Here is a 26932-nt window from a genome sequence, read left to right as displayed (position 1 = left end):
CTTTGGTATTATATATCCACATGTTGGGTGGTTGGAAACATGCAATGCTATGAGCTGCTGCTGATGAGATACATGTAGGTACTATCTAAAAAGATATCGAACGCTTCGCCAGCGATATAATAAGTCCTAACCCACCAAGCTCGATACGCGAAACCTACACCCATGTACAAATGCATTCTGTATTTGAGCCAATGGAACCCTAAGCAAGTCAGGCGCATCTGAGGCGCCAATATTAATCCACGAACACGCGGATAAATAAAGTGCCCATCATTATTGGGCACCAGGCGAAAATCGTCCAATGTTCCGTGAGTAGCCAACATCACATGTAGGGCCTCAAGTCGGCGGCTTCTTCTTCCGCGCCCACCACGCGCCCACCTCCAAGCACTCTCCCCAGGACGTGCCATTGTTCTTGAGCAAATCATTCATCATATTCCCCTGCCAGCGATCCCACTCGTCCTGGCCCTTCCCACTGATATCCCTGAGTATTGGCTCCAGGCTCTCAATCATCTGGACAACGGTCAGAAGGGCTGTTTTACGAAGGGCTAGTTGGCCGGCAGTCAACGTCTTCCGCTCGACGTCTCTCGATTTGCCTTTGGAGATTGACAGCCCGTTTGTGCCTTGGGTGACGGCGCCACCAACTCCTTCTCGCTCCCATCGCAGTTCGCCCAGTGGGATTGCCAAACGGCGGTTATCTATGTCGACCAACTCCTCGGATTCCTGGAGGAGCAGAGGTCGCATTGTCGTGCAGGGCATTGGGGTTAGATTCCTTGCCTCGAGCGCTTTAGTTATCCATCCATTATATTCTATCAGATACTGGTTCTGCGGCGTCGCCAAGGGAGTTTGTGGCGTTAATGTGTATGTACCCATAGCATTCGTGTGTACTTGTTCCTCGTCATCGTTGTTTTCGGCTTCATCATTCGTAGAGGGTGGCGCGTGCGGTAACAGCATTCGTAACGAATGGTCGCTATCCCAAATCTCCAACGTGCCACCGGGCTTCAGAATCCGCAAATACTCGTCCATCAGCGCCTGCTGCATTCCGGTTGTCGACGTGGCCATGCTTATATCCTTCGCCATGATTAAATGAAACTCGCCATCTCGGAAGGGCAGCGGGACCCGGCGTAGATCATGCTGCAAAAACCTCCAATTCATATCATCCTCTGAAGCCATTCCCGGCGATACAGGTGCGATATCAATCCCCGTGAATGATATTGAAGAGAAGCCCCGTTGTGAGAAATGTCGATGGCACATCACGCTCCAAAACCCCGTTCCACATCCAACCTCCAACACGCGTTTGGGGGGCTTGTCGTTGAAAGCAGGTGAGCAAAGAGGCCCATTGAAAACCTGACATAGCAGCATGGTCCGCAGCGTTTGTCGGTGAAGTTCGGTCAGATCGCAGGGAAGCGGGTAAGGTAAGCCATTGTCCTGGAGATATTGTCTTCCATTCCGCGTGGTGAACGGTTTCACGGAGACCTCGCTCGGGGGGAAGTCGCTGGTTGTAATTTGTGTTAGAGCGCTGGATGCCGTTGTACTGGATATGCTACTCGACCGGCCAGCGGCATCTCCCCGGGCTGCTGCCGCAGCCTGTGATTCTACCGAATGGCCATGCTTACTTCGAGAGCTGCCACCGGTGGATGATGATTTGCGATTTGCCTGGGCGATTGCTTGGGACTGGGCGCGGGTTCTCGTGGACTGGTTTGCGGCGTGTTTATAATCAGGTAAAGGCGTTGCGGATGCGAGAAACATGCGATCGTGGACTCTTTTCGTCACGCGGACGGAAAGCTAATGTTGTCGTCTGGGACTGGGTGCGAGAGGGCGGAATTGGTTGGAGGACGAGGAATAGGACGAGGAAACGGAAGAGGAATCGAAATTGGAAATGGAACTGAAAGTAAATTGTAATTAGAACCCAGGGGTTGGTTATGAGTGGCGGCGGTCAAGGAAAGTGTACGTTACATGTGAATCTGACTGGACACCGGTACTCAAGTACGAGTGCTTGGGAGTGCGGTTGGGTGGCGCGGACGGCGTTGGCAAAGGGGTAGAGCTTGGAGATATAAAGATGTCTGTTGGTGGGAGGGTGTTGGATGGAGGGAGTTGGAGTGGAGGTGTTGGAGTTTAATAAGGAGAAACCGGCGCCTGGGGCTGTACTGTTGCCCGTGGTTCTGGGTCTGGTTCTGGTTCCAGTTCTGGTTCGAGTTCTAGTTCAACGGGTTGGGTTGGGTTGGGTTGTTGGCTGGTTGTGATATGCGTACCAGTACGAAGTACTACGTACTATGCCGTAAGGAGGGCGCTATGTATACTATGGACTGTGCACTTCATACTTCATGCTTCGTACGTAGTATGTAGTACGTAGTAGCGCTACTGGACTCTGTATCTCCTTGACGACGTCTCCCGGCGCATTTGGGGCCCAGGCTGCTAGGCGGTGGATGCGCTGTGGCCTATTCCTGAGCTCCGGGCCCAGGCTAATCACACCATGCAACTGTACTGTCCATGTGGGAACCTGGGAGTCGGAATATGGAGAATCACCTTGTGCTATAGATTGATAGTCTATACAAAGTAGAGCAAAGCAGTATACGGAGTAGAGTACAAAGTAGTACTACCTACTTCGTACAACTGGAGTCGTTCATGGCATTAGCCACCCCCCTACTTCGTATGAAGACTTCGTACAGTTTCTAGCATCGGAATCGCAGCGAGTCGTCATAGGCTCTCTCGCTCTATCGCCCCCCACAAAGTGGCCAAAGATATGAAGTCCTTCGTATTGAACGAGGCACCCAACTTCCCTTCCCAAGAGACACCTCAGAGTCGAATTTACGGACTACAATAGATTGGTAACCATAAAACATTTACTGGTCAGCCGCCAACCATACAGTATCCACAGTTCATGATGCCCGTTTGCCCGGAGCGACTCGCTCGCCCTGACTCTTGAGACGTAATACTTCGTACGTATCACAACGCCAGTTGTGAAGCCAGGTCGTCCATAGACCAGTGACTAATAATAGCAACCTCATGCTTCTCCGAATGCCTTTATCCGAGGTCGTGTGCGGGTGTCACTCGTGAACACTAGTTAACACCGGTCTTATCATAACATTATATCAGTTAAGTGTATGACGAGGTTTTGCGGTTTCCGAGGTCGCAGAAGTCTCAATTATCCGCTTCTGCCTCAAGCTTTCAGAGATAGGCACACGTCCTATTTTACAGCCTGTTGAAGGCCCTTGGCTAGTACTCATACCAGTTATTAGGGAGGTATAGTAGTATTTGCTTCTGACGTTGCAAATCGACATGAAGCTAAAGAGGGATCCTACGAAGTCTCACGAAGTGGCATGAAGGCATAGGTGCAGTTTTAGCCACGAGTACGTCTTACATAACAACCGTAGGATAACTTTGACAGGCATTTCCATGGCACGACGAACTCTCGGTGCAACGGCTTCTTGCAGGTTTGATCGAGGCTTCTGATGCTTTGCCCAAGGACTTGTTCCTGTGCCCCTGTCTCGTTGCGGCGGTTGGCCGCAGCGGTAACCAGCTTGATGGGTTCGCAGAGTTCGATAAAGCAACCCGGCTAGGTTCTAATTCGATGCGTTGGACCTGAAACAAATGCTTGTGTTGAGTGTGTTCGTCGCCGTCGATTATGGCCACGACTCAACATAAAACAGCCCCAGTACGGGAGCGTAGTGTGTAGCCGCTCATACCTATCAACCGTTCGCTCTCGACCAGCTACTTACCAGCTACCGAAGCCAAATATTCCCAGTATTAGTAGGAGAAAATATTAGTCTAATAAAGTAAATGTTTGAAGACTGGCTTCGCTTAACAAATTGCGAGGAGAACGGATATTGGAGCCTCAGGCTTGTAAGGCTCCAAATCGCGGTGGTCACGTGCATATACTTTCGCGCTAGCACCTCGCGCTCAAGGTCCTGGAGAACCTCATGTGCTGTGGTTCAACAGAAAGGCAGCCCGACGACAACCCAACCTGCTCCAACGAATACTCCCTAGATACTGAGCACAGCGACTGATGGTCTCGAGCACTAGGTACGCCGCCTTAATCCAATGCCAATAGGCCTATCCTCCTGGTCACTCGAGCTCACATCTCAGCACAACCACTAGCTTTGCCCTACGATTCTAGAGTCACTCGTCTTGAACAGATCTTCTTGCCTCCAGAACGCTCACAACCATCCGAAGTGCGCCAACCAAGTCCTGCCACTCAATTGTGGCCACGTTGAAGCGTATATTCGTCGCCCCCGGGACGACTCCTGGGCCGAACAACCCTCCCACTGCGCCAGAGCTTCTGGGGCTCACCGGTGAATACTCAATCGTTGTAGATGCCCATACGATATATACAGCAGACCTATGCGCCAACGAGGAAGAATCCGAATTCCGCTCCGCAGCTCACCTACTTAAACATCGAGAAAGCCCGCCCATACTCCGCCTTCTACCCCTGCGCTCAACTATCTGCGCCCACGCCACTCCTTGATTCGTCTGCGGAGGAATTAGATGGCCGATGGGTACAGATACCCGCAGCAGAGCGCTGGAAATTACTATTATCAACAACATTCACAGAGTCACCATTCGCGGCACCAGATAACTCGGAACGGGACCCCTCCCAATAACCTCCGATCGACCTTTACCACTGAAACCCCATCCCCTTCCCGCTCCCCAGATTCCCATTCCCCTGCTCAAACTCTATACGGAATGTTTAATCAGGGACACCAACAAGGGCAACATGGCCGTGTCAACGGAGGGCCTGGGCGAGGGCTGCCACTGATGTACAACTTTCAACACCAAAATGCACATCAGACCCAGCATACGCAGCACCACGCGAACATTCAGCAAGATCATACTACACATACTACGAATGGATCGGTGCTTAACCACCATACGAACTACCCCTCGGGGGTGTTATCGAACTCGACACCTAGCTTCACACCAAACAATCTTCAAAACGGGACACACTCAACAACACGTGGAGGGCAGGCGCAGCAGATTAGTGAGCACTGGACAGAACAACTGAAGTTGCATAAAGAATCCGAGAATGCCAATTTACAGATGGTGGATCACAGCGCGCCGAATCACTTTGCAAGACAGAGGGCCACCGAAAATCGAGGATTGGCATCGGCATCGACCGCTGACTCGTCGGCTACACAAGAAGAGGACAATGAAAATCGTGGACGGCCATACCGTCAAGATATTGTGAAACGGCAGGATTGGCATAACCTAGACTTAAGCGGCCAAGGGCTTCGAGTACTTGCGAACCCGCTGTTCAATTACGATTTCTTGAATGAGCTTTACATCGCGTCAAATAAAATCCCCCAAATACCTGCTTCTGTCGGACAACTACGAGCGTTGACTCATCTCGATGCTTCCTTCAACTCCTTGAAAGAATTACCACGGGAGCTTGGCATGTGTGTTCGTCTCAAATCTCTTCTGGTCTTTAACAACTCGATTCAATCCTTACCGAACGAATTGGGTGCTCTACACCAGTTGGAAATGCTGGGAATTGAAGGCAATCCTATTCCACCTGGAGTGAAACAGGAAATCATGGAAAGGGGCACGAAGTCACTCATCCGGCAGCTCAGAGAAGACACGCCAGGTAAGAACCCCCCTTCTATTATGTTTCGTGGCTTACACATGCAGTGCCGATGCCTCCGCCTCCGCGGAAAATGATATCCCTCCAAGACGGCATTCCACCCCCAACTCAGGAAAGGCTCCGAGTGTCCACATATAACATCCTCTGCGATAAAGCTTGCACCCAGGCGTTATACGGCTACAACCCATCAATTGTTCTATCATGGGAGTACCGAAGGGAGCAGATTTTAAATGAGATTCAGGAGCAAGATGCCGATATCGTCTGTCTACAGGAAGTTGATTCCGAGACTCACTACGAGTATCTAAGCCCAAAGCTTGCGTACCGCGACTACAAAGGTGTTCACTGGCCAAGACCTCGGTCGAAGACCATGCCTGAGAAAGAGGCCAAGCTTGTGGACGGCTGTGCGACCTTTTACAAGGGCAGCAAGTTCATCCTCCTGGACAAAGTACTCATAGATATTGCGAATATTGCCATTAACCGACCAGATATGAAGAATCAGCACGATATCTTCAATCGTGTGATGCCCCGGGACAATATCGCCATCATGACCTTCTTAGAAAACCGAATCACTGGGTCGAGGGTAATCGTCGTCAATACCCATCTCCATTGGGATCCTACGTACGCAGATGTGAAGTTGATTCAGATGGCTATCCTAATAGAAAATATCAACAAAATAGCCGGAAAATTTGCTCAACGGCCACCAAGTACCGAAAAGGAAAAGAAGGCTGGTTTAGTTGATGAAAATGGCAGTCCAGATCCCAAACTCGGTCAAGAGTTTGCACCATCCTTAGAATATTCGAGCAATACGCAAGTTCCATTGATCCTCTGTGGCGATCTCAATTCCGTCCCCGACTCTAGCGTCTACGACTTGCTGTCGAAGGGAAGCATCAAACCATCACACCAGGAACTCACAAACTTCCAGTACGGCAATTTCACCAAGAATGGCATCGATCATCCATTTTCGTTGCGCTCGGCATATAGCGCTCTTGATAAGACGCCTGACCGATTAGTATTCACCAACTATACGCCCACCTTCAGGGATGTCATTGACCATATCTGGTATTCGACCAATACCCTGGAGCTTACAGGTCTACTTGGGGGTGTTGATTCCGAGTACATGAAGACGGTACCTGGATTCCCCAATCACCATTTCCCAAGTGATCATTTACCGCTTGTTGCCGAATTCATGGTCAAGGGGCGGAAGGAGAAGAAGACCCATCCAGAACCAGATTTTGGTTCTTCCAGCCGTAGGAGGGATTAGGTCCTGCTTTTGGAGGACCAAATGGCTTCTGATATCTAGGCTGGCTACACGTTGATTTTCTTCTCTCGCTCTGGTTGTGTATCATGGCGATCGGATGGTGTTTGGTTTCTGCGGGGACCAAAGGCGAGGCTGCATGGAGGATCCTAATCTGAAAACCTAAGCGCGGATTGAAATCGAACACTTGTTTGATAGCTTTGTGGATGCGGCAGAGGACGACGAAAGCGGGTTTGCACTGGTCCTTGTCGTGGTGTTTTGATAGGGCGGCGTTGAGTTCTCCTTTAGTGTCATTGGTTGGTTGGTGGAATTGGTTCGTACAAGCATATGGCGGAAAGATACTAGCATTCCATCGATAGATAGAATGCACTGTTTTCATCGCTGTGTTGTTGTGCTGCCGTGTCTGACTATTTATTGACTAATTGTTGTATATGTATAATCGAAGCATTATCGGTTCTGTACACACCACCTTTCTAGGTTACCTGTGGAAATCTCACGTTTATAAAACAAAACGCCTCGTCTATTACAACCCATTTGCTCATCCTCGTATATTTCGATGCGCTTTTCACTCCATCTTTACAGCGGCTTTTTAAGCCAGCTCATTAGATATACTACAGTTGATTCCGCCCAGTTTCCTTAAGAACTAAGTAGTCTTGCGCATATTATGTCACATGTCAAATCTACCTAGGTATATATCCATTATCCCAGCCCTCCGTCTTATATACACAGGTCGTTTATTTATTATAGGGGAGGCATTTCTTATCCTAACCTACTTATATATATGTGCATGCCCATCTATAGCTTGTGTATTACCTATCTCGTACCCAAGGTTCTAGATCTGCCATGTCTTATACCTGTCTGTTTGATTCAGCTGGACAGGCTGCCAGCTAAGCACTCCTAGGCCAGACCATCTCTAGAACATGAAGATCATGTGTTACATGTCAAACCTTATATTAAGGGCTATTCCTTTTAGGTGCCTAGGGGATTTGGTACCTCCGCAGGTATCTTCATTTCATGCAGATTCTAGGAGCTCGAAAGCTGGTCTGACTCGCCGATAGCCAAACGGAACGCCTCCTTTCCGCTGGTCCGGGTTGGGCGATGTTTAATCTGCAGATTCCCCGAAACCCGGAGAAGTTAACAGCCCGATTTAAGTTTTGTGGCGGAAGGGTATCTGTGGGACTCCGCTATATGGGCGAATACCATATTCGAGTCTCTCGAGTAGTACGCCCCGCGGAGGCCTCGATGGTCGAACAATATAAAACAAGGTGTTTCTGGTTCCTGCGCGATGGCGGAAGCTGATCCCGGCCGCAGAGAATCTGGCGCTAGCAAAGCTGTTTTGGCCGCGATCTCCAGGCGTTGCAACGGATTGGGATCGGACCGTTTGGCCTCGGGCTGGAGTTGTGGCTTTAAGGTTCAGCTACGAAGCACAAGTGCGTGTGCTACAGAGCTGCTACAGAACAAAGGAGCTCTGCTATTGGGCGTCCCGAGCACAAAGACAACCTGACTCCCGATGCCGAGTGTTTGCAAACGGCTTGACTCTTGACGGAGCCTCTTAACTATTGACTTTGCCTATCAGATGGTTCAGGAAAAGCCAAACCTTCCGTTAGTCTAGCTCCAGGTTGGCTAGGCACAAGTGACAGCTATCGATATGGCATATCCGTATCAAACCCGCATGCGTTTGTGCCATTCCAACGAACTGCGCTACCTACCTAGCTACCTACCAAGCTACCTACCAAGCTCGTTCTTGTACTATACTATACTTCGCACCGCAATGCAGTTCAAATTATTGAAGGCTCTGTGCAGAGTACGAAGCACTATCGCTACTATCGCTATGTAGGTACTATCGCACTCCGCTAGCCCAAGGCCCAAGACGGCCAACTCCGAGTCGCCCCTCGGCCCCTTGCACTGCCTGCGACATGCCCATCATTACCTCATGATACATGGCGCGTGTCCTCCATTAGGCAGCGATCGCCGGCCATGTCGGGGGCCGCGTACATAGCAGCGTCGTAGCTAGGTGAGCTTGGGTGAGCTGCGCGGCTGCTGCGCAAGATTCCGCTGTGCTGATCGGGCGCTGTCGGGGATCATCCAGGTCGCTCAGATCGAAACTGAAAAGCATATCTCGGGCAATAATACTAATCAACTAATCAATCTCGAAGCCTGGCCCAGCGTCGTTCTTCCTTGAAAAAGAGTCTCGACCCCACGAAACGAACGGCACGCTGCGGTGTTGTGCTACTCAGGCCATACATAGTCCCATACTTCGTGCTTTCGTGCTTCGTACCGTACTCTACCAGGATATATACTTCTAGGCCAGACATAAAAGTCACGCCCTCCCTCCACTTCCTCTACAACCCAAGGCTTCTTCTCCCTGCAGAATTGCAGAACGTCTTCGTCGTCCTCAACACGACAATCCACAGCAGAAACCACCACGCGAAGAAGGCAAGGCAAGGCAAGGCATACTGTACCAAGCCGCAAGCAAGCATCCTCGAGTGGCTGGTGGCAGACAAACAACCAAACAAACAAACAAACGCAGCAACACCAAGGCTTAAATCAAGCGCCATCTCGTCTCATTTTTACCTCTTGAGTTGAGCATCCCCTCGGGGTACTCGTGGTATACGACTTATTCCTCTACACGATGGCTTCTCGTTTTTACGAGCTCCAAACCGACGCGGCATACTCTCATTCAACCTCCCGTTCCTCGTCTCCCCGTCCACAACCACAGGCCACACCAGCATATTCCCAGCGGTCGTCTACATCATCCGCCTCCTCCGGGGCCTCTTCGAGCTCGTCTTCCTACCAGAATGACCCGTATAATCCCAGCTATTCCGCGGCTTCCGCGTCCCAACAATCCGCTCCTCGTGTCGAGACTCTCCGCTGCTCCCGGTGTGCGACATGTGTCGAGGCGGTAGTCTCGAGGAAGGCCGCTGGCGAGCCGAGGAAAGTCAGCTCCGAAGATGCCACGGCTAGCGGGATGGTGAGGTTTGGCCATAACTTATACTACTGCGAGCGCTGCGCCGAGATGGTAGGATATAAATGAAGAGCGGGTCCCGACGAGGATTCAAAACACACAACACTGGCAAATACACGGAAGAATTACTACGTAACAACGCGACGAAATCACGGATAGCGATAGGGAACGGTAGCGGCCTCGAGGCTTGGGACGAGACGACGGTGCGCCGCATTTCAACTTTGCGGTAATTACGAGGATGGGGATTTTCGATGCCGACGTTCCCTGCAGTGGGAATTGGAGGATTGACAAGGAGCCAACGTGAAACCCCCGTCGAGTCAGCTGCTCATGGGTTACGAGTTCTTCGCGATCCTTGGTATCGCACCACCTCCGGTAGAATAATAACGGCATATGTTCACAACCCTATGAATCCGGCCTACAATCGCATGTGGCTACAAACCCATCTCCCTTATCTGCAGACGTCCTCTCGCGAACCACTCGCAGTCCGCCACATTTTAAGCTGATAGGACGTCAATCTGCGATTATTGGCTCGATCTGGGCATAGGCGCAGAAAGCAGTCAATGCTACCTTGTATCATATCAGGATTAACATTACCCGTTTTCGTGCGGTGTCACTGTCCCACGCAGCCCGTACCTCGTACTGACGACGCCCGCTGTGCGCACGACCTAGCCCATTTGGCTTCAGTTGCGTCATAGGGCTTAAGCGGTATTTTTGGCTGCAGGGTGCTACTACATTATTACTTTGCGGTCCACGGCGACCGCTGGGGATTGTTGGCCGTGCCTTGGTCTGGACTGCAGAACGGCCCCCAATCCCACAGTACCTCTTTACCCTGCCCAGAATCGTGAGATACTACTACGTACCTACGTAGTAACTCATGAAGGGTTGGGGCCGGGCAACGCAATCACCATGTTTGGTGACGCTATCTTTTCTCATTTTCTTGTTTATTATTTCAGTTAGTGAGCGCTTGGGCGTCGGAGTTCTATGGGGTAATCTGTATATATGCTCCTCTCGAGATGATCCAACCCTCTCGAGAGTTGTAGCTTGTTTTATTTTATGTTGTATATATGTTTTTATACCTAAATATCTCGACGCAGTGTATATTATAGACAAGATTCTCCTTTGGGATGGGATCAACAGCCTGCATCTTGCTTTATTTTCCCATCAAACAAGTTTTTAAACAATAGGCAGGATTCCTAAAATAGCATTTCGCATTCAAATACTACACAACCATTTGCACCGCCCCGTCTCGTACATATTTTCCCAATCAATATCCTGCACTTGGAAGTTTTATTTTTTGCAAGAGCATCTTATAATAGTCCGTCGGCGATTCTTGCTAGATATGGATAATTTTAATTAATGTTCGATTCAGGTCGCTGGGGGCCAGAAATAATATCTCCATAGCCTTCTGGACTGGAAATGCACGGAGTCAGGTGACTTTCGCATCTATTCGCTTTCACGGCTAGCTATTTATCTCTCTCCTCTTCATTCACCTCTACTAGCGTCGTTCTATATTTCGCTATTCTGATTTCATTGTTTTAATTTCGCTATTCTGATTTCGCTATTCTGATTTCGCTATTCTAATTTCGCTATTTCTAATTTCGCCGTTCTGATGTCTCCGTTCTAATGTCTCCGTTCTAATGTCTCCGTTCTAATTTCGCGGTGATGATATGTACGGCGGAAGATTCCGGCATGTAATATGCTAAATCAACAAGAGCACCGATGTCTCTGATTCTCTATTGTCAATTGGGTCGGCTTTATCGAAGACCACTAACCATTGTCCCCGCTGCCAAGAAATTAACTCCTAGCAGAGTATCTCCTTATCAACAGATATCTGCACGTTAGCAAGGGCTTTAATATGCTATTTAGATCGAGGGATGGCCTTTGTGACTTTTTGTCCTATCTAGAATCTAGCTACGGAAGTTCGCTTTATATTCGCACCTACGGTTTAGCATAGTCGAACACTTTCATACCATGCTCCCCGCTCACTGGTCGTATCATCAGTAATCCTATTATGCAGTTGCTTTCTTACCCGGCCTTGGCTAGTCACATAATTCTAGTCTAGAATGCACGTCTGAACTGGACCTGCGTCACATTCCGGGCCGAGGGATGCGTGAGGATAATCCCCCACGGAGCCCGCAGCGGCTGTGAGAGTCGAGTCTGAATTGCATTGAACGAAAGCCCTTAGACCGACCGGAGGAAATCGTTACGGATAGCCCTTTACGGAATCTAGAATATTATGTTTAGTATTTACTATCTCCACTGTTCTACAATTTTATAGATGTGGTGTCAGACATATCTAGACTCTAGTTGATAAGTACATGCTAGGGTGGAACTTACCCGGTTTCTTTTAATAGTCGGAATTTCAGAAAGCAGTATATATTTCCGCAGCGATGATAACATGGGCCAACAGACTCAAGGTGCAGGGTCACTCCGAGTCTTTGTGTCAGGCATAGTAAATTGTCCTCCCCTAGTGGTACCTAAATAATGTGCTCAAATAATACTACTGTAAAAGTGAAACCGACCATAATTTTATATAATATTTTACTAGCGTATATACAGGGCAATCCTATGACTTTATCCTATAAGCCTAGAGCAGCGTTTTCTTTTGATGGTTCGCTTCTGACATTTAAGTTGCAACTTGTAAGTTGTTACCTTTAACCGGGGCGTAACACTGCAAATATACTATTAGCAGCTATCTAGTCTAGCCAAACCGGAATAACTTTAATTCGCCTTGCTACAGCGAGGTATAAATAGCATTAATTTGGCAACGTCGAGGTAGGATGATGCGATATTAGGGAAGAATAGTGTTATACTTTAAAATGGCAGGCATACTACGGCGCTATGACTTGGGTGTTAATTATGCTACGGAAAGATTCATCTCTGCCCGATTATTAGAAAGAAAAGCCCAACATTATGATACACACTTGTATATTCGTAAGTGACCTAGTCGATAGAGTTGCAATCAAGCTAGGTAATTCTGGATGTGTTAGCGGACATGAGTTAAGGAGTCGTCAGCCGAAGAGTAGCATTGCTCAGCCAGGCTTGGCATACACAAGGCCTATATGCACCCCGCAGTGCCCGCACACAGGTTGAGTACCGGAATTAAGTCTATGGTCTCTGAGTATCACTTGTTAGCCCATATACTTGCTCTCTGTTGTGGTGACTTCGCTGGTTTATCACTTCATAATTCCAAGTTCCCAAGAAGCTCTGAATGCGCCCTTTGCCACGAGACTTAAGAGTCTATAACAGCTCATAGTAGGCATACTGCGGCCGGCATACACAATCACGTTTACAGCCCGGACTGTCGCCCCGGCTGGTTTAATAGCAGTTGCATCAAGTAAACATTAGATGTCGACATATTGTTGTAAAGCCGCGATTTGAGGGCTGCCAAGCTTGAATTAGCCACTGGCAAAATCTGTGGACCTCCTTCATGTTCCCGGAGACCCATCCACGCCGCCATGTGTCTCCCAAAGTCGGGCTCTCAAAACCCCCTCATTATTAGCGCGTAGCCCGGCCCCAGCGAAGAGAAATTCCTCCATCGGGTAGTTGGTGAGCATGGCGAGGACTTGAGAATGTGCCCATACTCCGTAGAACCGTCGAACGGTTCCTCACACCATACGGGAGTGAAGACGGCAATGCTCGTACCCCAGTGCCCGGCCCTTGGCGCCTAGGTGTTCTCGGACTCCTAGCTAAAGAGAGCGTTGCGAGCAACGGGCCTGCTGATCTAGTTTATGTTATTAGCCCATGGTGCTGTGCAAGTAAGAAGAGGTGGGGGCTCGCGTGGCCCGGGACTCACCCTTTCACCCTTTCACCCTTCGCCTCCCTTCACCACCCTTCTTCTCCCATTTGTTTGAGCTGGTCGTCCTGGAACTGGCGGCCAGCAAGTGGCAGTGGTACGCGGCTGATGTTAACAGGGCTGATATTAGCATTACAAGCGGTCCAACCCGCTTACGATCCCGATAAACGCGCCAAGCGCCAAGGCTTCTCCAGGTTAGTGGCTTGCAGCTGCATGATTGGCTATCAATGCTTATATTGTGAATAACCGGTCAACGACGATCAAACAGCTCCAATGTTATGCTTGCTGAGAACCACTTTTCGGCAATGAACCGCCGGCTCAATTCTAACTCATCTCTGCCATCAAAAAGTCTCGTCATGTCCCCCTTATTCTCGGGATGCGGGAAGGCGAGATCGTGGCTGGATCGAGGAAATCGTGGCTGAATCGCAGAATCCCGTCAAACCCCGTCGATATCCCCACAGCTTGGCGGCTTTGTCTTGCTCGGGAGAATGGGTTTCTTCCTATCATGAGATTCAGTGTTAGTTGCCAAGAACGTGCGTTTAACCACCTCAATTCTACCAAGAATTAAACACCCGGGTAAAACAGAATTACGCTCCATCAATCAGACTAGGTCTTATTATACCATTTAAGAACTAATAATCTCAAAGCCTCATGTTTGCCGGCCAAAAAGTATAAAAGCAAGGCGTCTCGCTCACCATAGAGAACATCCACAACCATCAACCGTCAACCCATCTATCATCATCATGGTTTCCTTCTCCTCCCTCCTTTTGGCGTGCTCTGCCGCCGCTGGTGTCCTCGCCGCCCCTAGCGAGCTTGTTGCACGCGGTGGAACTCCCAGCTCCACTGGCACCCACAACGGCTTCTATTATTCCTTCTGGACTGACAACGCCGGCCAAGTCACCTATACCAACGGAAACGCCGGCTCATACAGCGTCCAGTGGTCTGGAAACAACGGCAACTTTGTTGGTGGAAAGGGATGGAACCCCGGTGGACCTAAGTAAGACCAGCCCTAAATACCATGATTCATCTTAGGTCATTTTCACCTAGATAAGCTCAATAAAACTTACCTGCTTCTAGGACTATCAACTACTCCGGTACCTATAACCCCAACGGCAACAGCTACCTCGCCGTCTACGGTTGGACCCAAAACCCTCTTGTTGAGTACTATATCGTCGAGAACTTCGGTACCTACAACCCATCCAGTGGCGGCCAGAAGAAGGGTTCCGTCACCGCCGATGGTTCCGTATATGACATCTACGTGAGCACCCGTACCAACCAACCTTCCATCGAGGGTACCAGCACCTTCCAGCAGTACTGGTCTGTCCGTCAAAACAAGCGCTCCGGTGGATCAGTCAACACGGCTACCCACTTTGACGCATGGGCCAAGGTCGGATTGAACTTGGGCAAACACAACTACATGATTGTCGCCACCGAGGGTTACTTCAGCAGCGGATCTTCCAGCATCACCGTTTCTTAAGTAGTAGTTAAGACGGCAACGTAAGCCTTACATCCCCAAACACTTTATTTGTGAGCTTTTGTATTAAATTTTGCTTTAATAGTGCGAGTACTTTGGAAAGTACGGCCAATGTGGTGGATAAGGCTACAGCACATCCACTCACCTGTCGTTATATACGGGTGCTCCGGCAACCATTTTCTGAGTGTATATATTTACCTAGGTATATAAGAAAAATTGAACTGGCTTGACTGTTCAGAACGGTTGGTTGAATACCTTATATCCGTTATTACTTTTCTATTTCTGCCGCGGCCTGGCTTGTGCAGCACTCGGCCAACCTTGTAATTTCATCGAATTTGACGCCATTGAGTGATGGAATTGTAGTATCTTAAAGCATATGGATAATAAACCACTATCTTGCAGCCCGTTCATATTTCTGTTTGTTCCCCTTAGAGAAAAGATCTAGAGGCTCTATTCATATATGTTCAATAAACCATGAATCATGTAAGCGAAGCACCAAGCACCTCCGTTTGCGTACAAGCCTAACTTTGGTATTCTGGAACACGGCCAGCATTTCAGGGGTTAGTTCGATGTCAAAACAAAGCTTAACGAAGTCTTACATAAGCGACTCTGGGATAGGGGTTATTATATTGTAAAGCCACCGCCTCCCACTATCACTTGCTACCTACCCACCTAGTATGTAAAGTAGTAGAATTTTATTCATTAATATAAACACTGCCTAATAGCACCTTCAAAAAGCTCCTTGTTTACATAATGTATTCCGACCCTGACATCTATTCCTTGATTTTATTACACGCCAATAAGACAGTCTGCTCATTCCGTGACAAAGTATTTTGTACTGTACGGAGATACACTCGCGACCCCTTCCGGCCCCTTAACCAAGCTGATATCAAAGCAGATCTCCAGCACCAACAAGTCTTTGAACCTGTAATTCTATCATGGCATTCACAGCACCGACTAGAGCCCCCTTAGCAAACACGCACTGTGGGGTTTGCTCCAGCACGCAAAACCTCCTCCGCTGTACTGGCTGCAAAGTAATGCACTACTGTAGTCGTGAGCACCAAGTTGCCCACCGCCACGATCACAAAGCTGGTTGCAAAGGAGTAGCAAAGGCCACCCGGCGAGCCGACCACGAGGAAGAGAAACTGCGCAACTTACCGCCTAATATGTTCGTCCCGCCAGATGTCTTCGAGAACCAGGTCGGCTCCTTCTGGGGCATACTCGAAACCCGTGACTATATGCGTGCACGGTTTGCGATTGTGAAAGAGCTGGAGGAGACTCAGACGAGGAGCTCGGTACAGTCGCAACTGGATGTTATTATGGATTTATTGAGGCTTAATCGGAGTGATAATATGGGAGCAAGGGACATGGTACCGGCACTGATGTTGAGGTTGGGCAAGGATCAAGAGTGTTATGATTTTCTCAAGTGGTGGTGCACGACTGCAGATGAAGCCGACTACGACTGGGGAGATATGAGTGAACCCTATATGGATATACGAAATGCAGATGTCTTCGAGGGCGTTGAACATCAATGCCAAAGGTATGCCAGCCTCTCTCATACTGTTGCGGCCACGCTGCTCAAGATCAAGATATTGCTGAACTTTCAGTCATTAAGGGCTTCTTATGCACTGGGCGAAACAGTGGCACCTGAGATCGTTCACTCTATCCAAGCTCATGTCCCCCGCAGCCCCACCGTGGCAGCGAATATGAAGATCATAGGACATAGGGACCGTATAGAAGAGCTTGATCAGAGGCTGAAGGTACAGGTAAAGAAGGTGTACAAGGCGGCTGACAATTTGAATGAATACTTTTGGCCTCATCTTCTCAATCCCGGTCACCACTTGACGGCTTTGCCTGAGGCTTATTCGCCGGGCAGCATGGAGGAGATGGAACTGGCCTTGAAATACTCTTATAATTCATGGGTCGAGATTCCAGGCGCTATTGATATGATCAAGACCATTCGGGCGGCGATCCCGAAATCCTGATCACTGGTATAGATGTGTTAGGCATTGTGGGATGATTGACTTAGCAAACTTCAATTATAATTATCCAGCAATGGTGACATACCACCTCAAATGACACTCGAAAATTTAATACGTGAACACTCCTCGTCCTGTTTTCACGTCTATATTAGACCATACCTAAACTACTTTTCGTGCCTTTAGCCCTTTGACTACGTAGTAGCAGCATCTAGATTACTAAATTCGTAGGCAATGCCTGCCTTTGCAATCCCGGAAGAGGAAGTTGATGCCGCCCACTTTTTGAGCTAAGCTCAAGAAGTATTTATACATAAGGCCTATGGCTTGTCTCAATCAAACCATCAGTATATACAATACAGCCTCGCGATAGACAACAACGGCAATACACTAATACGCAGGACAACAAACTTTAACAAATATGTAAGATTAAGGTAATCTACTTTCCCAAACCCTCCATAGGTTTTGAGCTCACCGCCTATAAGGAGTGCCTCTTTTTTTTTGTCTCCGGAAAGAAGGCACCCGCACGGTTTATGAGAAATGTAGTTAGTTTTCGGGAATTTGCTAACAATTACACGTATTGAAATATTGAGACTTTCCAGTGCTCTTGTAATTCAGTGGTTAAATACCCCTCTTATGTCTCTTCGTGAAAATCGAAAAGGGGGCACAGGCCGTGGATTCAGTCCTCACCTAGAGCAAATACTTTGGCTATTTTAGTTTGAATTTATTTAGGGATCGAAGTGTACTAAATTACATGGCAGCGAGGCTGTGCCTGTGCGTGGCCTCGAGTCTTTTTTCCGAAACTTGGTCAATCATCTTAGACTGCTGGCACCTCCTTCCTATTGCATGTTCCTGGAACAATCCTCCCTCTCTTTCTCCCCTTTCCACGGCCCCTTCTCTCCAAGCACGACCACAATCAAATAAAAAGGTCCAAATTGAAATTCTTCGGGGAATCGAGTAACAGAAGGAAAATTTGAGTCGTTATTCATGAAAGCAGCAAGGAAAATAAGCTTGCAAACAATTTGATTTAGACAATATATGTTCAACCACACGCTTTAGGTGCCTTGCCCTAACGGATGGCGAACGTCATGTATGTAATATTCAACGAAAGGCCAGGTGATCTACCAGGAGATGTATCGCTCAACCAACCAACCAACCGCAACTCCAAATACACCAGCGCATGAGTCCGGAAATACACAAAAGAAACAACGAATGTGCTTGCAGAATTTACATGACGAGACAACATCCACAACCCCCTTTCTTCGTCGCATCTTCAGGTGGTTCCTGCATTTTCATGGGCGGTGGTCTCGGACTCTGAGGTGGCTTTTCCGTGAGCTTCGGCATTGTCGAGTAGCTCTCTGTCCGCCCAGCTGTTCCGGGTCTTCCTGTACTCAGCGTTGGGCTTTTTAATGGCCAATCTGTCGATTTCTCTTCCGGTTTCGGTTCCACCACAATTGTTTGGGTTATGATTTCTGGTTGGGGGAACTCTTCATCATTAAGTGGCCGGAACGAAGTATCATAAGTATTTCCGAACTTGCCCTCCTTTTCCCACTGTTCCTGCTTTAATCGCTTGGCAACGGTTGGGAGCATTTGTTCGTCTGGTGGGAGTCTAGGGTCCGGTTTGTACATCGATGCGAGCCATGGTGGATCGCCTTCCGGTCGCTTCTGTGACAAATCCCCGGAACGAGTCGGTGGTCGTTGGCCTGCGGATGCATCCCGGCTTGGCCCTGATCTGGTCTTGGGTCTCTGGCCTGCTGAGGCTGCCCTTGATGCCACTGAGCCTTTCTGAGGGGCAGCCTTTTTTGTAGGGGAGCTGTCGGATGCCAAACGTTTAGCAGGGGTGGGGGTTGCAGTGACATCTTCTGTAACATCGTCAAATGCCTTGACACTGTGACTTCGACCGCGAGATTTGGGATTTGATATTGCATCGTCTTCTACCATCAATCCGCTGCTTAGTCTCCTTCTTAGCGGGGTGTCACGTTCCAGATGCTCCACAGGTATTGGAAGAGGACTAGACTTCAGAACAGGTATCCTCGAAACGCCCTTCACCCCCCCGCTGACATCGCGGTATCCATTAAAGTCCTGGGCTACCTCTTCTGGCAGGCGGAAGTCCCAATCATTTGACTCCGGAATTTCCTGCTCTAACGAGGCAATCGTTCCCGTCCGCTGTCGCTTTTGATCACCCTGTTCGCTTCTAAAACCGTTGCTGTGTTGATCCCGACTGTGCTCGCGGCGGCTTGACTTGCTGGCTGCCCGCACCCGTGGAAGAATAATCCCCGCAGCTTGTAGCTCCTCGTTCTCGATTCGTGCAAGCTTGTCTCTGTGGATCCACCTCGAACGATCGGGATCCTCATCAAGGTCGTGAGGTTCCCCGGCTTTCCGCTCCCCATAGTCTATGCTGCTTATCCCGCTCCTATTCGGCCCATAAAGATCTAGTAAGCTGTCCGGCGCGCTGCCTGTGTCGCTAATACTGCTATCCTTTCGACCCAGAGCATTTATGCGGGCCGGCGCAAGGAGGCTATTTGCGTGTCCGTTCGTATGCGACAAGGGCGGTTTATTGGGGTCATTCGTTGTCGGATGTGGGGGATTCTAATGAAGGGGATTAGAACGGATCAGGGAATGCAATATTGCAAAATCGACTTACCTCTATCTGTCCGGGCACAGAATAGTCCCACGAGTCCTGGCCATCATTGGGGCTTGCGAGAGGTGTAAAGGAATTGGGGGCATGCGGTGCAGAGACCGCAGCCATTATATTCTGCCTTAGAGGCCTCGAGAGCTAAGCCGGTGATATCGCGGCTAAGGCGATATTGGCAGGGAGGGTGATGGTTGGACTGCTCCCGAAGGAAAATCGGCGGCGGGGATTAATGTATTTGAGGGTGAGTTTGCTCGTGTTAGAGGATCCACAGAATAATCAATCCCGTACTCGCGCGGAATAACGAGGCCTATGGGAGGGCAGATATTGCGATCTCTTATTTATGCCTTAACAAGCCTAGGTATGATCATGTCCGCCAAAAACAACAAATCGATACGTGAATGGCGTCGTTGTAACTCGGTGAAGTGTCTGGCCGTGGTGCTGCAGCTGCGTCTCGACTATTATATAGTACCAGATCGCTGAAGAGGCAATTGATCGTGGATGGGTCACAGGTGCTTTTTGAGGGTTTGACTTCTCGACGGATGTGCGGGCTGAAGTCAAAGAGCGCAGGGCGCGGTGTTGATGTCTTGTTGCCGTTGCTTTGTTCCTGTCGTGACGTTAAAGGGGAGCTTTGGGGTTTTGCTGGAAGCCATAATATTGCTGTACTGGCTTAGCGCCCGCGACGACAGCCCAGGGGTGGCTGGAATCCGCCCAGAAACGGGCTTTCCGCCGGCAAGTATCTACTCCGTAGAACGATAGGACAGTCCAACGGTCTCAGGATGACCACAACAACAACGACAACACGACGAGAAGATTCGCTAACAATCTGCTATACGATGCCCAGTATTTACGTTCTCCGTTGAAAAATGGTGCCGTCTTAGAACCGTGAATGTTGACCTTGCAACTCAACTCTCAATGCTATTTTTCACAACCACCTTTACCGGCTCATGTAGTGCGCTGCCCTACAATGATCTCTGACTCCTTCAAACGCAAAAATGACGGGCCTACGCTCTACCACACGCAAGGTCCGCATCGTCTGTATCTCTGATACTCACAATGCCGCTCCTGGCGGGCCTTTTAAGCTTCCCAAAGGCGATGTCCTCATCCATGCAGGAGACATGACGAACCAAGGCTCATTTGCCGAATTGGAGCGTACTGTTAGATGGATCGAGGAGGCAGATTTCCAAGCTAAGATTGTTGTCGCTGGTATGTTCTGGTCGTCCTGTATTAATACATATGGATTAACTTTGCTAGGTAACCACGACATAACTCTCGATACCAACTTCTACGCCCGGCACGGCGAATCCTTCCATAATCAGCGCCCCCAAGACCCAGTGGAATGCCAGGGGTTACTCGAGAATTCGCCCTCTATTCTCTGGTTGAAGCATGAAGCAGCTACCGTCAGCCTAGCATTCCCCGATGGGCTAGGTGTGAGGTTCAAAATATTTGGCTCGCCGTTCTCTCCTGTAGATGGAATGTGGGCGTTTGGGTATGAGTCAGATGAAGCGTCTAAAACATGGGATCAAATCCCGCTCGATTCGGATATCGTCATAACTCACACACCCCCAATGCACCATCTTGATGAGAAGAAGGATATACCAGCAGCTGGGTGCGAAGCTCTGAGAACTGCTCTATGGAGGGTTAGGCCGCGACTAGCAGTTTGTGGCCATGTCCATTCCGGCAGAGGCGCTAAGCGTATTTGTTGGGACCTTGGAGACTCGAATATTAAATACAAAGAGGCTAGCGCTGAGTGTTGGACGGACCCCGGTTTCAATAACAAGAAGATGTCTCTGGTCGATCTCTCTGCAAAAGGTGGATCCCCAGTTCAGAATGATGGTTCTAAAGGAGACGGGAATAGTTGCGGTAAAGGGAGCGGTTTGAGCAACTTCGGCCCTATGGTTCCACTACCTGCAGACACCAGAGGTCAAGGGGGAGTTCCACCTTCGGCCCTTTGCGATCTGGAAGCATTGTCTGGCCGAATGGGTCGACAAGAAACTTGCATCGTCAATGCTGCCATCACGGCCACCCTTTGGGCCAACCGCTCAGGCGGCAAAAAATTCAATAAGCCGATTGTAGTTGATATCGACTTGCCTACTTGGGAGGAATAAATTCTTTAGCTCATTTTTTGACAGCCATGTTACTTTAAGGCTTACCTAAATCTATACGTTCATATTGGATAGATTAGAGTTAGAACATAACAAGGTAGTGCTGTTAGTGTATCTTGTTTGTCATAGATGTAGTGTTTGTTCACTTGACAATAGGAACTGAGCTATATAAATACGCAAGTGCTACAATTAATTTGGAAACTTTCCCTAGTGTATTGTGGTTCTGACCAGCGCGAGCCAGATGTTAGAGATTCACCGTAGCTCGTAGTCGCAGAGGTACAAGAAGCGTGCCGCTGAGCTCGCCCGGTCGAGCTTATAGCTCGAACCCGACCTAACTGGAACTAGACTTTTTGGAACCTCCTCGGTCCATTAACGTTATACTTGCTAGCATACATTCAATAGCCCATAGAAGTAACCTTACTATCAACGAATAGCCTAGCTGTCAAGTGAAAGCCAGCTGTCAATTCATAAATTGACAGCAGGTTTATACATAAGGTAATTATTCCCCAGTCACTTAAGATACATCATCACCCGCAACTATTCCTGCTCGTCGGTCATACCAGAGTCCTGTACGAGCTGGGCCGCATCGACTTAGGGGGGTTATGAATTCTCTTATCCGGCCAGTCTTTGTAACGGTGGCCTAGCTAGAGGCAGTTGTAGCATCTAAAAGCTGCGTTGCACTCTGCGCGCTGGTGGCCGAGGGCCTCGCACTTTGTGTATCGGAAAATGTCAGGTACCTCGGTGTTATAAACGTCTCCTATGTCCATTACTACGATCATGAAATTGAGGTATTGCTTCAATGGTGCACTTTCTTTTTCTAATACCTAACTCCATATTTCCAAGACACCCTTAATCCTTACTGCTCTGGTGTTTTGCCCCATCATTATTTCATAAATGACTTCTCTGATGTGAAAGGAACGTTTTCCTACTGGAGATTGTAGCGGCCATTTCCGGTATTTTTGTCAAGTTGTCCGAGAATAGAGCTCACAATGATGGAATCTCGACCTCTTACCCGTCATATCCAAGAAACTTGGACTACACAAAACCCACAATAAGGGGGTGTAAGTAGGGACGGTTTCTCCATTTTATACCAAGTTTCTTTGGAGAGCTTGATGAATCGTTTTGAGATCTCAATGTTGATTATCACTTTACTCTGAACATCTTGACGTTGGTGAATCGCCGAGTCGGGGGAACAATTTAGTCCAGATCAACCACCAAGTTCACCAATTGCGACTAGTTTGTCCGATTCACGAGAAATATGGCCGCTGCCATTCTTCCTCTCAAGTCCGCAATGGGAAGATATATACGGCACATTGCCATTATGGTTTGAGTGCATTATACAAATAAGATGACAACGGAACCATTTACCATGAAATATAGGCATCGCTATCTGTTATGATTACACGCCTGCTGAATCCCGCACTTACCTATTTTCTTCTGGGAAAAAGCTGATATCTCATACATACTACTACTAACCTACCCTTACGCAAGGTACGGGCAGGTAGGTGCCCTAGTTGCTTCCGAGCCTCGTAAGGCTATCCAGGGCAGCTGATGCCAGCCCAATATGCCCAGCCTCGTTCGCAAGAGGGATATAAACGAGGTAAGGCTATGGATCCGCGGGACGAGTCGAGAAGGAAAATCCGAAATCAATTAGAGGTACGAGCAGGCGTGTTCCATTCCGAGCTGGTTTTGGTGGTGTAGACTGTTAGGGAGGTATTGCGGCTGGATGCAAGTTACGCCCTGCGTGTTATCTGCCCCGTATTCTCAGTCAGCCTTGCTCCATCCCGAGGACCTGCTGAAGAACCGACCAAGTTAGCAAATATGCGAGGTGGCTGAGCAATTCGTGGATTGTATTTATTGGATTTTTGATTTTTGGGAAGTAGGCTGAAGTCAATGCAAGCATACCTAGTTACCAACGCTTCCACAGGATGGGACAAAGCAGGAGCGTGGAGGGTCTTCGGGGTGGGATACTGTAGGCAAACGAAGGGGTTTGTTTAAGTCTCATGTACTCAGCATTCGTCTCGCTGCCTGGTTGACTACCCACTAATCTTGTAGTTAAAATTATGCATAGAGAGGTCACTTGCGTTTGAAGGCATTGAGATATGGTAGATATAGAATATGTGATATAGAAGTGACGGCAGCAGAATACAGGAATCGACGATTGTGGGGCAGGCAGAGATCGAGGATGGGGAATTGCAATCGTCGAAGAGAAGCTGTATTGTTTATTTGTTTGTTTGTTTACTGACTTTAGAAACGCGGGCGTGGAGCGGTGGATCGAGGTTGAATTTGAGGGGCCGAGAGCGGGAAAGGCCGCCTTGATGGTCGCAGCCTGCGGCCGTCCGTTGAGCCTCCTGCGTGGGATACTACGTATATTGTACGTACTACAATAGTAAACACCACATAAGACGGCCGCTGTTGTGCTGTGGTTTTGACGGTGGGTCGACATAAGGATGGCTGAATGCGGTTAAGTTGATGGCCTATGTTTACCTCTTCTGTGATGGTTGAACTCTACGAAGTAGGTCCGATGTACGATACACGAAGTACGGAGGTGGTATTGGAGGGGCATTGAGCGGGATTAATGCTTAAGAAAGTGGGATCCAAGTCTCTGGAATCCCACTCTGATTCTGGGGGCGGGCCGGTAGAATGCTGTACATTGACCTTAATCCAATAGGGGGATAAGTGTGTCAGGGAGCTCGCCGTATCTCTGTGTCGGACGTGAAGTACATAGCACGTACAGTAGCACGTAGTATGGTAATAGTACGAACCTGAGTGAAACAGCTCCACAGCCATGCATCTGGTTAGATCCTGGAGGAGCGCCAGAGTGGATGTGGAGGAAGGAAATGGCGGGGTAATTGGGTGGCTACGTAGCATGTATTGGTTATTGATGTATGTATATCGATCTACTTTCGGCGGGGTTGGTTCGTGGTTAGTAGTTAGGCTTTCCCGTCGGTTCTGTGCGCCAGTGCAGTCCTTAGTATTCAATATTATTCCTCGAGACTAGTGCCCGTCAGTGGGTTTCGATTCGATCGATTCGCGCGGTTTGTATTCGTACTGGGAGGTTCGGTTCTCCGTTCAGATCAATAGTTGAAAGGCGGGTAGCACGAGAATAGATAGATTGGTAGCGCTGTAGTCTACACCAGCACCGGCATCAGGAACACAACAGCCAGACAAACCCCACGGTGCCAGGGGCCGCAGCAGCGACTTCACCGCTAAAAGAGACGCAGAGCCCTGAAACGTGTTGTTGCTGCGGTGTGTCCAAAATGTCCATGCTGGGCAGCTGGGAAACGATTGGCCCAGGCACACCTGCAGGCGCTGGTGGCCATTCGGATGACTTGGTGGTGGTGGCGATGGGGGTGGTGATGGGCAATGGGCATGCTATTACCCCAGACCAACGTCTCTCTCTTGCAGAGTACGTACTCCGGACGCAGGAGTATCTGGTGAGACTCGAGGTTGTGCCCAGGTTGATGTGTGCCTGCGGAACCAGATCCCGATGGCCGTTTGTGCGGGCGGTTAGAGCGTCAGTCGTGTGGAGGGTGTGCTGACTGCAGAGCGGAAAGGGGTACTGGTACATATTTATTCTTATATCTCGTGGTATGTAGACCGGTGCCGGGCGTGATACCTCAAGTGCTGAGGGTACTCGCTCGCATCGCTCCATACTTGTATAGATGTGAATGGTCCGGTCCTTGGCCTGTCTCATGCACCTCAAGGCCCTTATTCCCACTTCGTACTGGCCGCTTTTCACCAATAGACTCGCTGGTCAAGGGAAACTCTGGTTAAAGTAAGAGGAATGGATGTGATGAGGCGCCGTAACACCCTATTGTGATCTCGATCTGTGTGAACTTCATCTGGCACCCGTTACCATTCATTCCTGGCTGGTTTCGGGAAATCACCCGTAGATGGAATTCGAATGCCCAGGTGCCGTGAGTGAGTTTGCAGTTGTTCCTGTTACCGTTTCTTCGGTGCCTGGCGCTCCACCTCGGACGTTTGTTCAGCTCTTACATGTACTTCGGAGGCATACTTCTCACGCTTGAGCTTGCGGTGAGGCTTTCTCGAGACCAACGTTGAAATCGCATCCACGCCCAAAGTGCTGCTCCGTGCTCACGGGCGACGTTGCGGTGGTTGAACAATATTCAATATTCAATATCCCTCTGTCAGTCGAGTTGCTTCAGATTTCGCCCTGCTTGTTCGGCTGGCTGGGTGGTCTTGGTCGTGGTCTTCCCCACGTTGCAGTTACTAGTTAGTTACTCCGTATGAAGTACAGTCGCATTCGCTGCGTTGCAGCAGCTCAGGAGATCCCAAGGCTGCTGCTGGGCTGAGGGCGAGGACCTGACCATAATTGCGGACCACCATTCAGTCCACTGGCCACTATTGACCCTCTGGAGCAGTTGAGAGCTTCCCTTTCACCGCCTCGTCTGGTTGTCTGGCCATCGGCAGCTCGAGGAGGTTCCGCCTGGCCGCCAGACCCGCCTGCCACGCTCTATCGGATGTCGAGTTCGTGTCCGCGGCTGGCACGTTCAGGCACGTTCAGGCAGGTTCTTTGCGGTTCTTCTGCTTCTGCTTCTGCTTCTGCGTCTGCCTCTTCTTCCCCTGTCTCTTATACACATCTAGATGTGTATAAGAGACAGCTATCGGATGTCGAGTTCGTGTCCGCGGCTGGCACGTTCAGGCACGTTCAGGCAGGTTCTTTGCGGTTCTTCTGCTTCTGCTTCTGCTTCTGCGTCTGCCTCTTCTTCCCCGTTCTATCATTTACTACGGGCGCGAGAGCAATAGGGAAGCCCGAAGGCGGCGCCGAAGGCGAGCCTCGGACGGTTTGTACGTAGAGGGTTTGGCGCGAGCTGACGAAGCTGCTGCGGCCACCTTGGACGTCAATCACCGTAATCAGTACAGTAGCACGAAGTCCTGTACCTGTACTTTGTAGTCTCTCGCCCAGCGACTGAGCAGCCCCCGTGACGCCCCGTCCAGCGCCCCTTTAGTGTCCAGAGTGCCCCATTTGATGCCCATTTATTGCCCATTCAGCGCCCATCCAGCGCCCGTCCAGCGCCCGTCCAGCGCCCTCGACCCCCCGACTCCCCACTCCCCGGGGACCGCCCAGGAACGCCCGTATCACCTATCAGCAGCCCCTAATTGCACCCCTAAACCCACCCCCCAAGAACCCCC

The 26932-nt window shown here is 49.5% G+C and overlaps 7 protein-coding genes across 7 annotated transcripts; 5 read left to right on the top strand and 2 right to left on the bottom strand.

Moving 5' to 3' along the window:
• Positions 1-333: 333 nt before the first annotated feature.
• BP5553_01092 (S-adenosyl-L-methionine-dependent methyltransferase) lies at positions 334-1743 on the bottom strand (the record flags this gene model as incomplete). The annotated part of the gene is made up of 1 exon (XM_032009715.1): positions 334-1743. The coding sequence occupies one exon, from the start codon at positions 1741-1743 to the stop codon at positions 334-336; it is 1410 nt and encodes a 469-aa protein (XP_031873769.1).
• A 2564-nt stretch (positions 1744-4307) lies between these two features.
• BP5553_01091 (DNase I-like protein) lies at positions 4308-6833 on the top strand (the record flags this gene model as incomplete). The annotated part of the gene is made up of 3 exons (XM_032009714.1): positions 4308-4490; positions 4546-5575; positions 5620-6833. The coding sequence occupies 3 exons, from the start codon at positions 4308-4310 to the stop codon at positions 6831-6833; spliced, it is 2427 nt and encodes an 808-aa protein (XP_031873768.1).
• Positions 6834-9459: 2626 nt separating this feature from the next.
• On the top strand, positions 9460-9861 carry BP5553_01090 (Uncharacterized protein; the record flags this gene model as incomplete). The annotated part of the gene is made up of 1 exon (XM_032009713.1): positions 9460-9861. The coding sequence occupies one exon, from the start codon at positions 9460-9462 to the stop codon at positions 9859-9861; it is 402 nt and encodes a 133-aa protein (XP_031873767.1).
• A 4470-nt stretch (positions 9862-14331) lies between these two features.
• Positions 14332-15065, top strand: BP5553_01089 (Endo-1,4-beta-xylanase; the record flags this gene model as incomplete). The annotated part of the gene is made up of 2 exons (XM_032009712.1): positions 14332-14585; positions 14666-15065. 2 exons carry the CDS (start codon positions 14332-14334, stop codon positions 15063-15065), a joined length of 654 nt encoding a protein of 217 aa, XP_031873766.1.
• Positions 15066-16000: 935 nt separating this feature from the next.
• Positions 16001-17047, top strand: BP5553_01088 (uncharacterized protein; the record flags this gene model as incomplete). The annotated part of the gene is made up of 1 exon (XM_032009711.1): positions 16001-17047. One exon carries the CDS (start codon positions 16001-16003, stop codon positions 17045-17047), a length of 1047 nt encoding a protein of 348 aa, XP_031873765.1.
• Positions 17048-18265: 1218 nt separating this feature from the next.
• BP5553_01087 (Uncharacterized protein) lies at positions 18266-19787 on the bottom strand (the record flags this gene model as incomplete). The annotated part of the gene is made up of 2 exons (XM_032009710.1): positions 18266-19627; positions 19683-19787. The coding sequence occupies 2 exons, from the start codon at positions 19785-19787 to the stop codon at positions 18266-18268; spliced, it is 1467 nt and encodes a 488-aa protein (XP_031873764.1).
• Positions 19788-20665: 878 nt separating this feature from the next.
• On the top strand, positions 20666-21778 carry BP5553_01086 (uncharacterized protein; the record flags this gene model as incomplete). Its single annotated transcript, XM_032009709.1, has 2 exons — positions 20666-20876; positions 20925-21778. 2 exons carry the CDS (start codon positions 20666-20668, stop codon positions 21776-21778), a joined length of 1065 nt encoding a protein of 354 aa, XP_031873763.1.
• Positions 21779-26932: the final 5154 nt, after the last annotated feature.

The sequence above is a fragment of the Venustampulla echinocandica genome (assembly GCF_003357145.1).
Source record: "Venustampulla echinocandica strain BP 5553 chromosome Unknown scaffold_0, whole genome shotgun sequence".
Classification (NCBI taxonomy): Eukaryota; Fungi; Ascomycota; class Leotiomycetes; order Helotiales; family Pleuroascaceae; genus Venustampulla; species Venustampulla echinocandica.
Note: the sequence above shows the minus strand (reverse complement) of the source record. Positions and strands in the feature narration are given on the sequence as shown.